The sequence below is a fragment of the Glycine max genome, chromosome 2 (genome assembly GCF_000004515.6).
Source record: "Glycine max cultivar Williams 82 chromosome 2, Glycine_max_v4.0, whole genome shotgun sequence".
In the NCBI taxonomy this organism is placed as follows: domain Eukaryota; kingdom Viridiplantae; phylum Streptophyta; class Magnoliopsida; order Fabales; family Fabaceae; genus Glycine; species Glycine max.
Genome location: NC_016089.4, coordinates 15,592,389 through 15,607,513, shown reverse-complemented (window position 1 = coordinate 15,607,513; position 15,125 = coordinate 15,592,389). Strand labels below are relative to the sequence as shown.

Here is a 15,125-nt window from a genome sequence, read left to right as displayed (position 1 = left end):
CTAAATATCTATTTATTGGTACTTCAAACACAAGTTTTGAAAGTAAAGGTAGTTTTAGTAAATTTCCGAAAACAAATCATGACAACGGTGGTTTGAAAAATGAATAGTTTTTAGTCAGATTACTTTCTGGTGAAAATTGTTTATCTACCGGATCTATAATGTTATTTTTACTTTAAATTAACTTTGAACTTGTAGAATGTTGTCAATTTTCATGCCAACATTACACTATATTGTTAGTTACATCGCAATTGCGTGGCATCCTATGCCAACAATTTTATATATACACACTCGAGATGAATTAAGCGTGACATGACATAAACCCAAAACGTCATCATTTTTATATTTTTGCCTTCCCCTTCACTTTCGGCCATGGCATGCGTCAACAATCGAAGTGAGTACTGACTACTGAGCATCGTTGGTCCCGACCGTGTCCACACACTATAACTCCTCTCAGCCCAAAATGGTGGCACTCAGCTCAAGAGCAAGAAACGACAATATAAAAACAATATTTTTTTCACACTTCACAATATGATAATTTGATATTATAACCGTATACGTTCTTTCAATGAAGGTTCTCCAATTCTGCTAAATTTTAACATGGATGCATCATATAAATGTTGAATGTACCATATATTCAGTCTCGAAAAGAAAACAGATTCTGGAACATGACCCAAGAAAAACTTCAGCAGCCTTTCAACTTTTTAAGAGTATAAAATTAAGCTGGTCTCTAGAAGAAGAAAAATTATTTTCAGACAAATAAGTAGAAAAAAATATATAATATAAGTGTAAAACAATAAGTTATTTTAAGAATTTCATAATTACCGTTCCAAGACTAGAAACTAAAATAAGAACGGTAAACTAAATAAACAGCAGGTCCAAATCCAATCCTTGTGTTGTGTCTGTGTTCGGTAAAACCACACCCATCATTTACGCCACTAATCCAAGAAATCATAATCAAAATAAAGTGAGGAAAATTGTAAGAGAAGGCAATGAGTAAATATACCAGGTAGCAGTGGTAAATTATTAAATGCTATTAACTACGACAGCTGGCATAACTAGGTAAAAACACTAGTTACACTTTACACCGCTAAAAGCTAAAAAAAAAAAAAAAAAGGAAGCCAAAAATTTGATAAGTAAAAAAAAACTAGCGGCCATTAGCGAGAGGGTTGACGGCGGAATCCTTGCAGGGACTTGACGGCGGGCTTGGTTTTCCGGTAGCAACAAGACGTTGCACGAAGCTATCTATTCTGTTTCCATTAGTCTCCGTCAGTAACCGCTTCCCGCCAAACGGTAACGATTCGAGTCCCCTCTCTTGGAGAAACTCTTCCTTCTTCATTGCTTCATTTCCCAAGCCGAACGCCTGTCATGCAACACACGCCGTTAATTTCACTTTTATTTTCATTTTTCAGGAAACCAAACAGTGTCTGAATTCTGAGCACAACGCAGAGAACAGACATATAAAAGATGGAAGATAAAAAAGGTAGAATTGAAGCAGAAGCAGAAGCATTCACTTTCACGTACCTGGATTCTGACGTAGTTCGTACGGTTCCAGCAGAAGGCATTCCCCAACATCTGGTCAATGGTCTCGGAAACACCGTCGAGTACAATGTCAACCACCGACGGCGTTGAGCACGTGCGACTCTCGCACGCTTTTGCGTTCGACGATCCGTTCCCCAAGGAGAGGACCAGGAGATCCTCCACGCCGTTAACCAACGGGAAATCGCGCTTGTTGTGGAGGACGTGCGTGACGGCCGCCGCCGTAGGGTTGTTCATCACAAGGCCGCCGTCCACGGCGGAGCAGGAGGTCTTGCCGTCGACGGAAGCTAAGTCGAATGGCTTGAAGCGGCTCGGCGTCGCTGACGTGGCTCGGCACACCTTCCAGAGCTCGAAGTCGAAGCTCGGAGACTCGGACGCGTCGGCGCGCGAAAACACGAACGGCGCGGAACTCTTGAGGTCGAAGCAAGGAATAAGGACCGGTTTACACGTGTCCTTCAAGGTCAACAACCGTCCGTCCTCCTTTCTCCGGAACACTTGCTTCAACGCGTTGTCCATGCTACTGGAGGAGAATCTCCGGCGCCGGCGGAAGATTCCGCCGGATTTCAGCTTGTAGAGTTCGGAGTTTCTCTCCGAAACGAGACGGACGGCTTCCCTGGCGGTGTAGAGCGGCCTGCCGAAGGCGTCGCCGGCGGTGATCATGGCGGCGAGGATGGCGCCAATGCCGGTGCCGGCGACGATGTCGAAGAAATCGGCTACCTGAGCGTGAGGATCGGAGGTGTGGAGACGGATCTGATCCTCGAGGTAGATGAGAGCTTCGCCGGCGACAATGGCGGTGGTTCCTCCGCCGTCAATGCTGAGAATGCGGGTTTTGTTGGTAGCTTTACAATGAGAGAGCCATTTGTGCTCCAGTTTGGAGAAGATCTCCAGAGTGACTTTACTAAACTCCATTGACTCAGTCTCTTAGGTTAATTCTCTGCTTTTAATTTTTAGAAAGAAAGAGATTTGAATAGTGTGGCTGTTGCAGAGAGAATAAAAGAATGGAAATTGGAAGGTAAGAAAGCAAAGAGAGTGTCACGCTTTGGTGCTGAGAGGAATAAATGGCTTAACTGAGTAGAGTTGGTGAGAGTAAAAACAAGGTTCGTTTTTATATTTAATTGCACACTTAGGCACTTGTTTATAATAACTGTGATTTGTTTTTATTTTTCTTTGTTTGGTCCCGTGTGTATGCACGTGCAGGCGCGCGTGCTGTTATCGGGTTGCGGGTAGCGCCAACCTCGGCTCGGCTCAGTAAGTCAGCGTAGTAGCAGCCGCAGTCATTACTATTATTTTATTTATTTTTCTTGATTTAGTCTTCCATGTTTAACTGCAGAGGAAGTCTCTTGGGGAGAGGAGTCATGCGTTTTATGTAATTACAAGTTTCTTAGAAAACCACAGACGCCAAGAAATTTATGTGAAGATGATACTAGGTAAGGAACTATCAATCTTCTACTACTTCTATATAAACGGATGAGTGAAGTAATTATAATTATTAGAATATTTTGTGTTTCATTTTGTCCTTTGAAAATTCAATAACTCAAACTAAACCAATCCAACATTAGTTGGAATGATATGATTTAAAGTTAGTTAAAGTTTTTTATAAGATCAAACTAAACCAACCTTACATCATAAAAAAACAAAACTAAACCAATCTTATTGAGAGGCCATTTTTAAAAGAAGTGATTTTAAAAGTACATGTAAAGATGATTTCTTTAGTGTTTCTATTTAAAATAAAAGCTATTTTTGTTTATTTATATTTGGTTATAATTATAGGTTTTTAGAAGATACTCAAAGCCCTTATCAAAATTATCAAAAGTCTACCCACCAAAAAAATGTCATCAAAATCTGATATTTTTCTTGAAATTTTCATTTTCATTTTAAAATTTAAACAAGAACAGTAAGCTTTTTTAAAAATAAATAAAAGAAAAAAAAAGATTTTTCAGTATTTCATAGGGTTGGATTTTTTTTGTTGATATGTTGAAATAAAAAATGATACTATTCTCGCCATCCTCATTTTTAAGAAGTATTCAAATATAACTGGCAATTGTTATTTTTTTTTACAGAACTTGACAATAATTTACATTAAAACCATGTTTTTAAAAATAGTTTTTATTGCAGTAATAACAATAAAAACAACGATATTATGCTAGGAGGTATGTTTGTTAGTTGTTCACACATATTCATCACTTTCTGCCTTCTTAGTTGGAATGTTAGAATGGGGTGGAACCCAGTAGATAAAAAAGAAGAAGGTTAAGGAATTAGCTACGAAATTAGATGCCCAGTTTATACAGCTTTAACGGCCCTAGAATGAAATTGCCAAAAACATACCTAAAGGTGTAACAGTAATACACGATTTTAGGAGGATTGGTCTTTTGGTCCTCTTAGTTTTATGGTTTTTTTCTCCCTTCAACATAAAAAGTCATTTTGGTTGACTCTAAAGCTTGCCTGCCACAAATTCAAGAGGTCAATGAAAATTATTGACTCATTTTGGTGAGATGTCCTACTTAGTTAAATGGACTAGTGTCCAGGATGATTATTGGGCCAGTATTTTGACTGGTACTGTGTCCGATCGGCAAGTATAGAATCACATGTTAACATGTGAGGAAGTGTTTAATTCATTTTAAGTATTTTTTTTTAATCTTTCCATTTATCAGAGAAGAAAGATTATGACTAATAGAAGTTCAACTGAAAAATAAGTAAAATCTGATAAAAAAATTATTTTTGTCAAAAATTAAATTTGATATTACTTAAATAATTAGACAATAACTTCAGCAAATTAATCATTTATATCCAAACACTTAAACACTTGCTTAGTATAAGTAGGACAAATATTTTCTTTGTAGCAGAAAAATGTTTGAATTAGTCTCACGACACGAGGATCTCTTGATATGATTAATAGAAAAATTAATGAGCATAATATACGATACATTTAATTAAACGACAAGTCTCCTAACAACTGTTCTAGTCTTAATAAATTTTATTTATTGAAGAGATTACTAACAATGAAGTTGTAATAAGATTCAAAAGATCTAAGTAAACCTGAAAGCAGATCAGATCATGTATTTTATTAGAGAATGAAAAAAAAAAAAAAGGGTGTTCGACAAATCATTTAAAAGAGTTCATTTACAGGTGCCTATCCAGCTATTATGCGGATACGAAATATATAACATTATTATCAATTGTTAGGAATAAAGAATATCACGTGAAAAACTGGATCCTCGTATTGAAGAAGATACTTATTATAGCAAAATAATTATGTATTCTATTAATATATAATTTGGATACACCGGAACTTATAATCGTTAAGCCTGACTATGATGCTGAGCAAATGTAAATAAAGATGCACAAATATTGGGTTGAGGGTGTAAAAAAGTATACATATATACTGATCTAAACATGCAAATAAATTTAAATAGCATATTTAGATCAAACAGTGGAAATTAAAAAGAATTACGAGCGTACCTTCAACCATTGCAAATTGAATGGGAAGCGGCGCACACACGAACCTGAAAGATAGTTTTGTTCTTCCAGACCCTTACTCACTCTGAATAGATGGTGTATTTTTTGTGAATAGAGAAGTAGGTTTGATGATACAAAACTGAGAGCACCAATCCTATTTATAGAGTCTGGCTATCACATAGCTCTCAACTTGTTATCATCAGAACGTAGTCATAAACTTAAAATAACAAACATGAGAACAAGCCCCGCTGCAAAAAATAATTCTTCAGGCAGATTATCTAACTGAAATGCCGTAAGTGCACGATATATAAAAAATAAAATGCAAGGGCATGATGCAGGAACATGTGCAACGGTTTGGCAAGACGCTCTGAGAATATATATTAACATGAGTAATGGTTACTTGCAACTTGCAAGATCAATTTTGTTTTGATGATGCATATATATTAAGATATACGATGATTATTGATACGTGTGCACCAACTTGTGCACCTTGTAATATATAAATTTGGAAGATATTCATCACATCCTATTCAGGATTTAAATGCATGATAAGTGAATGGCAAATGTGCCATATTCAATAACACAGTTTAAGGAATATGGAAAGTAAAACGAAGATGCGGAAGAAGGAAGCACTTAGATTATTGTCAACATGGAAACTCTTGGTATAGAAACCCACTGTTTATAGGAAAGTATATGATAGTCCACCCAGCAGCATTCGTGGAAGCCACAAAAAGACTAATCAATATCACCATCACTAACAAACGAATCACAGCCTGATAGCCATTAGATAATTTAGACTCGTACGTGGTTGAACCTATTAACTGTGAGCCCATCAAACAAATATGATATATAATGTAAATATCCAAGTTCATTTAATAAAGTACTTAACTATTTAGCAGTTTTTTTTAGGTGTCTAGGAAAATATGTAGATTTACTAAAAAAAAAGTTCGTGCTTCATATATGTGCAGATTTATTAGATTTGCTCGAGCCAAATAATATTATTATAGATAATAATTTTTTTTTAAGTATTTAACATAATAATATATCAAAGACTCAAACCCGAAATCACTTATTTAACTAAAATAAATTTTTTTATCTCAGTTAATTCATATATTTGATCGTAGATCTTTACATATGCATATACATGTGCACACAATGCATATATAGGAGTTACATCTTCTTTATCTTTTTTTATGTTTTTAATTTATTTTAAAGTAATGCGATGTTAATACGTGTTTGAGATATTCAGGTCATCCCACCTCATTAGAAATGCATAGCATTTAATTTAACATAGAGTTATAGGCATTCAACAACAAAAAAACTCTTGTAGCCAATAATTTGGGCGATGACAATATTTATTGAGGATGGGCTTTAGGTTGTCTCAGAAAACAAAAACAAGATGGGCTTTGGGTTGTTGCCGAAAACAAAAAGAGAATGGGCTTTAACTTCAGCTGCCTACGTTGAAACGAGTGGCACATAGGGCATTCTGTGTACTCTTTTTTTTCTTCTCATTGCCCCTTCTTTGATGATTTTGTATTTGCTTCTATTAAAATATCTGTTTTAAAAACTAAATTTTGGAGCGTATATTTAAAAACGAGTTTATCTTTTATGTATAGAGTGTAAAAAAAATTACATTGTTGACCAAATAGATACTAAATAATAATTATTATAAAAATCTAAATTTATTTTTATATAACAGCCATAATTGGATAATAATAATGTAGAAATATTTTATATTGTTAATTTTCGTGATTGAGTTTATGTAACAGGAAATTAGATTAATGTGAGATTCTTTTTTCTTAAGTTTTAATCACAATTTTTTTCATTTATAAGATGGATAGAATCCAATACCGTAAGACTAACCACTTGTTTTCTTAAAAAATAATTTTTGGGAATGAATAAATTGGTAAAATTGTAATAACTCCTGGTTGAGCATGGTTGTGGCCTTAGCAATTTAGGGGAAGAGAAGAAAGTGCTGAAAAGAGAAAGTTGTTATCCACAAGACAACGTCATCAACATTACACAAGGCGCAGGGTGGTCTCTGTGATGGCAACCTCTTTCTCTCCGACAGCCTCTGTCGGCTCCATCATCTTCCAAAACCCTCCCAAAGGCCTTCTTCTTCTCTCCCAGCAGCAGCAACAACGCTCCTTCGCCTCTTCTGCAAGCTATGCAACTCTCAAGCTCCCTCGCGCCTTCGCACTTTCTCCAAGACCCCTCCTTTCCAAAGGGAGAACAACACTTGTGAGGGCTGCTACTATCGAAGAAATTGAAGCCGAAAAAGCCGCAATTGAAAAAGATGCTGTAATAAACTTCTCTCTCTCTCTCGCTTTGCGTCCTTCAATTCTTTAATCTCTCTCTCTCTTTCCCTCTCTCAGAAAACCAGGATGGATAGGACTATTGATAATGTCCGTACAAATTTCAGTTCCATAAGGACAGGGAGAGCAAACCCATCCATGCTTGACAAAATTCAGGTATACATACACTCTTTTAATCTGCTACCACATTCTAGAAAAAATGCATGTTCAGTGGACTTGGTTTATTTTGTTGCACTCAATTTGCGCTTATTTGCTCTGAAATTTATCTCTTTTTGTATCACTTATGTACTGATTTAAGCATTTGATTTTATAATCGAAAACAATTCACTTGCAAATCATTTTTGTTTCAATGATTCCAAAAGTAGGGTTAGCTGATTTGTAACTGGATGACACGTATATTTAGGATTCTTAAAATTGTATCGTATACGGTATGTCGTTTACTCTTCAGTACTGATGAATGAACTCAAAGTTTAATGCTCAGTGTTTCCCGTTTGTCTGTCATGGTCACATTTTCTTGCATGAAGCCTATATGTTATTATCAGCTTTTGCTTTGTTACCTTTTTTTTTTTCATTTGATTTGGATTTGTTGAGTGTTTTTCAATTACACCATGTTTGATTACTGGAGTTATAAGGTTGGGTTGGTGGTTGAAGCCTTGAAGGGAGAGGGGGGAGGGAGAGGTCCTATTGAATCCCTCCCACTAACAAATTAACAACTAACATTGGCCTTTCAAAAAAAAAAACCACCATGTCTGATTACCACATTGTTCTTTAGTAATGATGATAATAATAAGGAGCCTCCAACTTCCATAGGAAACTGACCCATCAAATTGATATCCTGGCTCTACTATTGATTTGGTTCAACTACTATAGCTCACACAATCACATCTAGTTAATGATAAAATCTCAGATATGATTGTAATCACCAGTTAACTAAGTGCTAAAATGAAAGTGATCAAATGTATTTAGTTTATTTTGTAAAGAGTTATGTCCTGTAGATGAGCTGTTTCATAACGTGTTTCTAGGTGGAATACTATGGAAGCCCAGTTAGCTTGAAGAGCATCGCTCAAATTAGCACTCCTGATGCCAGTTCTCTTTTGGTACAGCCATATGACAAATCAAGGTATACCATACATGACATACCAGACAGGTTGCCATAGACAACAAACATCAAACTGATCTTATTCAAGCTTATTGAACGTGATGATGTGCTATCCTGTGTGTAGAGTAATACTTAGCAAACTCTTGATTATTCATATTTTTTTTAGCTTGAAGGCTATAGAGAAAGCCATAGTTAGCTCTGATCTTGGTATGACTCCAAATAATGATGGAGAATTGATACGACTGAGCATCCCACAGTTGACATCTGATAGGAGGAAGGTATTCTCCAGTTCCATTGATGCTGCAGTGTCTAAGTTTATTTTTTCTCTGTCAATTACATTCTTGTTCTCATTGACTGAAAGTAATATTCTTAATTGGTTTTCATTTCTTATTTAACTATTAACAAAATCGCATAGAATCACCTCTTCTACAGTCATGACCCATGAGAAAACTGATCTCTACAGTGACTTAATATGTTGTTTGCCATGATTCCAATAGTTTTAGTTATCAATTTATTTTGTTTATGAGATTGTACCGTTTTATATAAAGGTCCTATATGCATAAATTTTAATGAATATTTGAAGGTCTAAATGAATATGTTGATTTCTTGATGTCATCTGAATAACTTAGGGTCTGTTTGTGTTTTTTTCCCAAAGGAAAAGTGTTTTTTTAGTAAATAGTAATAATATATGTTCATAAGTTTTAGAAAAGAAACTAAAAAAAATTGTTAAGTGCTATCTTTAGAAGCCAAAATATTAGCTTATGAAAAAGTAAAGCTTTACAATAGATTCACTTTTTTTTTGTTTAATCTTAAACAAACTAGCTCTTAAGCTATAATTTTAATTTATATTGCTTTTCTTTATAGGAACTATCAAAGATAGTGGCTAAACAAGCTGAAGAAGGGAAGGTATATTTGCTGAATACTTTATTTTTGAGATAGGGAACTTGCTTGTTTTTTTCCAATTTGAGGAATTTATTCTCCCTAAAACCTCTTTCATGGTTAAGAAGGAACAAACTTCAGCCAATTGTTGAAATGTAAATACCAAATTTTGTTTTCTTTCCCTGTTATTCTGAAACTTGTAGTTGTAATCAGGTGAGGGATACAGGTTATTACGTGAACAATTAAAGTTACTAACGTATGTGAAGAGTGCTTACTGTTCGGATGTAGTACTGCAATACGACTTGCTATGTAAATCATATAGCTTTATATCTTGTAAGCTTCTAGAATAAGTGATAAATATTTCAGCTAAATTGCATGTTTGTATGTATTTTCTTTTTTTTATAGGTGGCTTTGAGGAATATAAGAAGAGATGCATTAAAAGCTTATGATAAACTTGAGAAGGTTTGAACCTCAAATTACTCACCTTATTAGCTCTCTTCAGCAATTTCTTTCTAGTGTTTGTGCCATTTTCCTCCTTTTTCAGTTTTGTTGGATTTCATGTTTTAATTATTTTTTCGGAATTTTCTGATAGGAGAAAAAGCTCTCCGAAGATAATGTGAAGGATTTGTCAAGTGATTTGCAGGTAACTTGAGAGCACTTATATAAGTTTCTATGTACTTTTAGTCCATTTAAAATTCCAGTTTCCATCTCCCTTTTCTTTTTTTCTTGGGGATGGGGCAATTGTGTGAAATGGAGCAATCACAAAGCCAGGCTGGAATATGCAATGAATATACCACTGGGGAGTAGTTTTTGCCTGCTTTGCATTTGTAACCTGCCCAATATAGTGAGAAAATGTTTGGTTTCATATGTATCAAAGAATGGAATTGATTTTTTGTAAGTTGTAGGCTAGACAACTTTTATTTGTCTTTTATTGTACCTTGGGGATGTTCTTCATATTATATTGTAGAAAGCAATTTATTTTTTACCTGTCTGTTCAGTATCTCTGAAATTTTCTTGTTAACATAATTAATTTAATTTTCTCATTAGTAAATGATGGATTTATAAGCCAAGATTATCATTTCAAATATAGAATAGACAATTTTCCTTTATTTTCCTCATGTTAATTCTTATACTGTGTAGAAGCTGACAGATGAGTATATGAAGAAAGTTGACACCATCTTCAAACAGAAAGAAAAGGTATTATATATTTCCGCCTAACTGAGATCTTTACTAATAGCTTATGACAGATGGTAAATTAATGAGGTACTTAAACATGGATTACATGCCCAAGGCCACATGTGTAATATTACTTTAGTAATTGCTTCTATGACATGTTCCCCCTTTTTCTATGTCCACCACATTAGTCAATGTGTTCTAGAAATTGGCGTTCTAAAGATCTACAAATGATGTTTCATTTGGTCGTGGTATCATGGGTAAAGGGTGTTAGAAACTGAGTTCATTTGCACATTTAGACAATGGTGCTTCTGACTTGACTGTGGTCATCAATAACCTGCTGGAGATTTACATGCTTTTGTGGTTGGGAAGGGAGATATGCAAACAAGAAGTTATAATTGACTATAACTACATCTAGCAAAATCAAATTATGCATTACTGTATGATATTCATCACTCATCTGTATTAAGTATTAACTGTTTTCAAATTTTTTGTTCTATACTCCATGATTTCCTTTTAATTATTTGGGATTTGGCAAGTAATTTCTTCCAACCTGTATTTCAGGAGTTGCTCACAGTTTGATGCTTTGTTGCAAAAAGTAAATGCTGAGTTCTATCTAAAGAAGGTCAAATTTTGTGCCTACTTTGCTCCAGGGTTGGATGATGAATGCGCATGTTCATTGGTTATACAGAAGACAAACTTTTGAATTAAATAGATGTTTTTCAAATTGGAAAGGTGAGTTCATGTCTGTAAATTGGATTTATTTCACGTAATTCTTCATTGAAATTAGACCCTCACCGAACCATTGTTGTCAAACTCTTGAGGCTATGGTAGACTCTTACAAGTTTATGATTCTAGGTATAAAAATCAAGTTAGCTGACTGTCAGACTCATTTATGGATAACAGGGTACGTTCAGGAAAATAACTTAATTAAGCACTTAGTGATTAAGTACTTATAATATAAGTATACGTTGTTTTTTAATCATAAAACAAATATAATTAAACTATTTTCATATATATAAGTTGTATTCATAAGCTTCCCCAAACACTTACGCCAGTCCCTGTGTCATAAGATAAGTCCAAATAAGTTATAAATAAGTTTTTTTAAATGTGTAGTTAGTAAACATGTGCAAATAGAGGTGATAGAATGGAGCAGGCCAGCAGGACTAAATGTAGGGTTTGAGTTTAAATTTTAGTCCAAATTAAATGCGAGCTTTTTAGCCTGACATAATTATGGCCCAATGTGGACTATAAGTCCACAAAAACCTATTAAAAGTTATCGGACTTTTATAGGGCTTGGACTTCATTATTTAGGCCCAAATTAAATCTGGATTTTTTATGCTGCCTATTATAGCCTACAACCCGCATTAGACCGGCTTGTATTGGACCGGTTAGCTCGTTTTGCCACCTATAAGTGCAATCATTCCTAAAATTGAGTTAAGAACGAGCCAATGAGTCTGAAGGAACAAGGATGTGAACTAACATCCATTGTCAACCCATTCTGAGGGAGTAAGGTTTGCACAAAGAATAAAGACCTAGTTATTGTGCTTTGATATGGAATACTTTTTGGAACACTATGATATCCTTCTAACATACCATGTTGCAAAATCTAATACAAAGACAATGTGACATTTGATACCACTGCAGACATCTGTGACATTTGATATGACTGTAGACATCCTTTTACACTGGTTTTGGAGCAAAATCAAATAACTTGTCGTCATGTGTTCTGTCTTTGAGTCTCTATTATGACTTGTGATGGGATTTTACCTTATGTCTGAATATTATCAGAGTTTGTTGAAGCGTTTTGAGTTTACTTAGAGTTTTGGCTTTTACAACCTTATGTGAAAATATCCAGCTGTGCCAGAGCTATTTTCTTTGGCTAACATTTATTCCTAGTTGAATAACTGGACCAAAATTAAGGATGAACTTAGAAGAAACAGCTACAACAAATTTAACAAAAAGTTTTATTCTATTTGGTGGGGATGGTTACATAAATGATAAAACGCCATTAAATTTATTTAAAGACCAAAATTTAAAAAAATATTATTCACCATAAGATTTCTTTTAACACTACATTTGGGTGCCATTGTAGCTGCTCTAACTCATTCGACTCTATTCTTGAGCTATACAACACATTACTTCCAGGAAACAATTTAGCCTTAGCATTTATGGTAAAGCATACAGTCTTTTGTGTTGACTGTCATGGACTTCAACATAATCCTCTCCTTTATTCGGGTTTGAAACCGACTTTGAAACCATAAGGAAGAACTGGGATTAAGAAGAAAAAAAGTCAAGTTCATTACTATGATAATCCACCTGCTTGGATTCAGATAGCATTGCTTGAAGATATGTCTGCTGTTTCTTTCTTTCCTGGTTTTTAGTTTGGGCTTATAGCCCCTTTTCTGTTCCCAGGAAAAAAAAAAAGTCATAAAACCCAAATTTTTCTTTATCAGTTAAATATATTTATGTGACCGAATCAAGTGGTATACAATAATCTTTATACATAATAATCTTGAGCATTAATCTGATCAGCTCGAAACCACTGTTGGGGGTTCAATTTGAGCATTAATCTCTGTACATAATAATCTTTATACGTCATTATTATTTTTTTTATCATTTTTATATACATGTATTTAAAAAATACTTTAAAGTTAAAAGAGATATTTTTTTGTTGTCTCATTTCATTCTTAACAAAATATTTTTCATGTTTCAATCCTTTTTCCTTTATCTCACTTTCAGCAAAAAAGTTCAATGGTGAGATAATAATTTATTATAGTAAATGTTCAAAAAATCGTTTTGACGACCAACGGTCGTTAAGATATTATTTATCATTCGAAACATAGAGAACTCAAAGTGATGTGATCAACAAAGGTGTGCACTTTTGAAGCCAAAATATTCCGGAAAAGAATCCAAAATATTAAGGTAAGTAAACCCTCAATTCTAGCTATTTCAAACAATATTTTTATTTAGAAATAGTATTTACAAAATACTAGTTATCTAATGATTAGTTTATGAGATTGGTAAAAAAAAATATTAGTTTATTAGAAGTCTTATTTTTTAAAATGTCCTTCATAACTTTTTTTATTTCCATTTAAAATATTCCACCAAATTTTTATTTTTTAATCTCTATTGATTAATAATTTTTCTACTATGTTAAAAGATTATACTTCCTATTTAAATAAAAAATATATATATTAAGCAAAAATAATTGCAATAATATATTAAGGGGGTCTTCAGTTCTAAAAGTTTGAAATATTTTAAAAAATAAATTATAATAAATTAATTGATTACCATTTATTCAATAAAATTATTATTTTTTAATTAAAAAATCATCCTAAAATTTGCTTTTGATCTAAATAAACATGGGTTGAACCCTATATTTTAAGTCAACGATAGCAATGGCAAGACTCTCATTTCATAGAAAGAAATTATATTTATGATTAAGCTAACTAAATAAACCCCATCTAAGCTGTTCTATGTTATAACTATTGGGTGATAAATGTAAAAGGGCATATTTAATTATTGGTCACTATTTTTTTATATTTTTAAAATTTGAATTTATTTTAAATAACTTATTATGTTAAAAATTAAGATATTTTTTTGTGACGTTTACTTCTTTTTCACCAAAAGCTATAATTTAATTAAATATATTTATATTTTTAATAGTTGAATAAAATTTGTAATAATATTATTTTAAAACAAAAATAATAATAATTTTATATTTTCAAGTTTTTTTTATCAATTTCAGTTAGTGACCAAATATTTTAATAGGAATTAAAAATTAAAATTAAATTATTAATTAAAACAAGTAGTTTGAATTTAGACAAAATAATCTTAAAAATAGTTGTTCAAATTCCACAATAAGAATGAAAACAAATATGTCAAAAAGTATTTTTCTAAAATGAGCAAAAAAAAAAAGATAAAAAAAATTCAAATAAGTTATAAGTTATTAAAATAAATTTACTTATCAAACAAGCTTATTTAAACCTACATTTAACTACTAGGGTGACTTGTAAAACACACCATATACTGTATGTAATTCATCTTGTATTTCTTATGCGTTATTTCTCATGATTTGCAGGCATGCACTGGGAAAGTGCTTTTCCTTTTGGTTCCCTTCATTTGATATATTTTTTAAAATTCTTATCTCTGTTGACCAAAAATATTTGTTTACTTCGTTGGAATCCGAATATATTAAAATTTCGGGTGTAATGGAGAGTTGATAAGTGTTAATGAAATGAAAACTTCTTAAAATACATTTTATATAAATGAATAAAAAATAAAGTCACAAACCTAACATTGTTTGAACATTGGTCTAGAGCGTTCCATTTACAGCTTGTTACAGTCTACAAAAACATTATTAAATAGTTTTGTCATCGTAAACTCATCTTGAAAGAAAGAAAAATAAAGGATTATCGGAACTTTTTCTTTGAAAAAAATAATAGTCCCATAGTAGAACAGTAATGAATATTTTATTGCTGTTGCTTCGCAGTGTAATTAAATGCTATTATATTTCCTAATCACAGAGATCTCCACGATTAGAAACGAAACAAATTCACATTTCCGGAATCTTCACTATTCAAGAACACAACTCTGATGTGGAGCAACAAGTGCTTGCCACATCAACAGATACGTCCAAATAAAACTAATATTGCCACTTTTGT

General features: G+C 33.1%; 2 protein-coding genes and 1 long non-coding RNA gene across 4 annotated transcripts; 2 read left to right on the top strand and 1 right to left on the bottom strand.

The window, feature by feature from the left end:
• Window positions 1–859: 859 nt before the first annotated feature.
• LOC100795441 (probable inactive patatin-like protein 9) lies at window positions 860–2,610 on the bottom strand. Its single transcript, XM_003518875.4, has 2 exons — window positions 1,522–2,610; window positions 860–1,360 (listed from the first exon to the last, which is right to left on the bottom strand). Exons 1-2 carry the CDS (start codon window positions 2,443–2,445, stop codon window positions 1,145–1,147), a joined length of 1,140 nt encoding a protein of 379 aa, XP_003518923.1. The 5' UTR covers window positions 2,446–2,610; the 3' UTR covers window positions 860–1,144.
• LOC102661111 (uncharacterized) lies at window positions 2,499–3,188 on the top strand. The gene is made up of 3 exons (XR_413130.3): window positions 2,499–2,633; window positions 2,734–2,784; window positions 2,867–3,188. It is a non-coding gene; the product is annotated as an uncharacterized lncRNA (long non-coding RNA).
• A 3,714-nt stretch (window positions 3,189–6,902) lies between these two features.
• Window positions 6,903–11,338, top strand: LOC100794560 (ribosome-recycling factor, chloroplastic-like). Of its 2 annotated transcripts, NM_001254359.1 has the most exons (9): window positions 7,031–7,293; window positions 7,368–7,463; window positions 8,330–8,427; window positions 8,573–8,684; window positions 9,271–9,312; window positions 9,691–9,747; window positions 9,878–9,928; window positions 10,426–10,482; window positions 11,023–11,318. In NM_001254359.1, exons 1-9 carry the CDS (start codon window positions 7,039–7,041, stop codon window positions 11,038–11,040), a joined length of 786 nt encoding a protein of 261 aa, NP_001241288.1. In that variant the 5' UTR covers window positions 7,031–7,038; the 3' UTR covers window positions 11,041–11,318. The 2 variants fall into 2 exon arrangements, with proteins under 2 accessions (XP_006574418.1, NP_001241288.1); XM_006574355.4 differs by lacking the exon at window positions 9,271–9,312 and having other exon boundaries at window positions 6,903–7,293; window positions 11,023–11,338.
• Window positions 11,339–15,125: the final 3,787 nt, after the last annotated feature.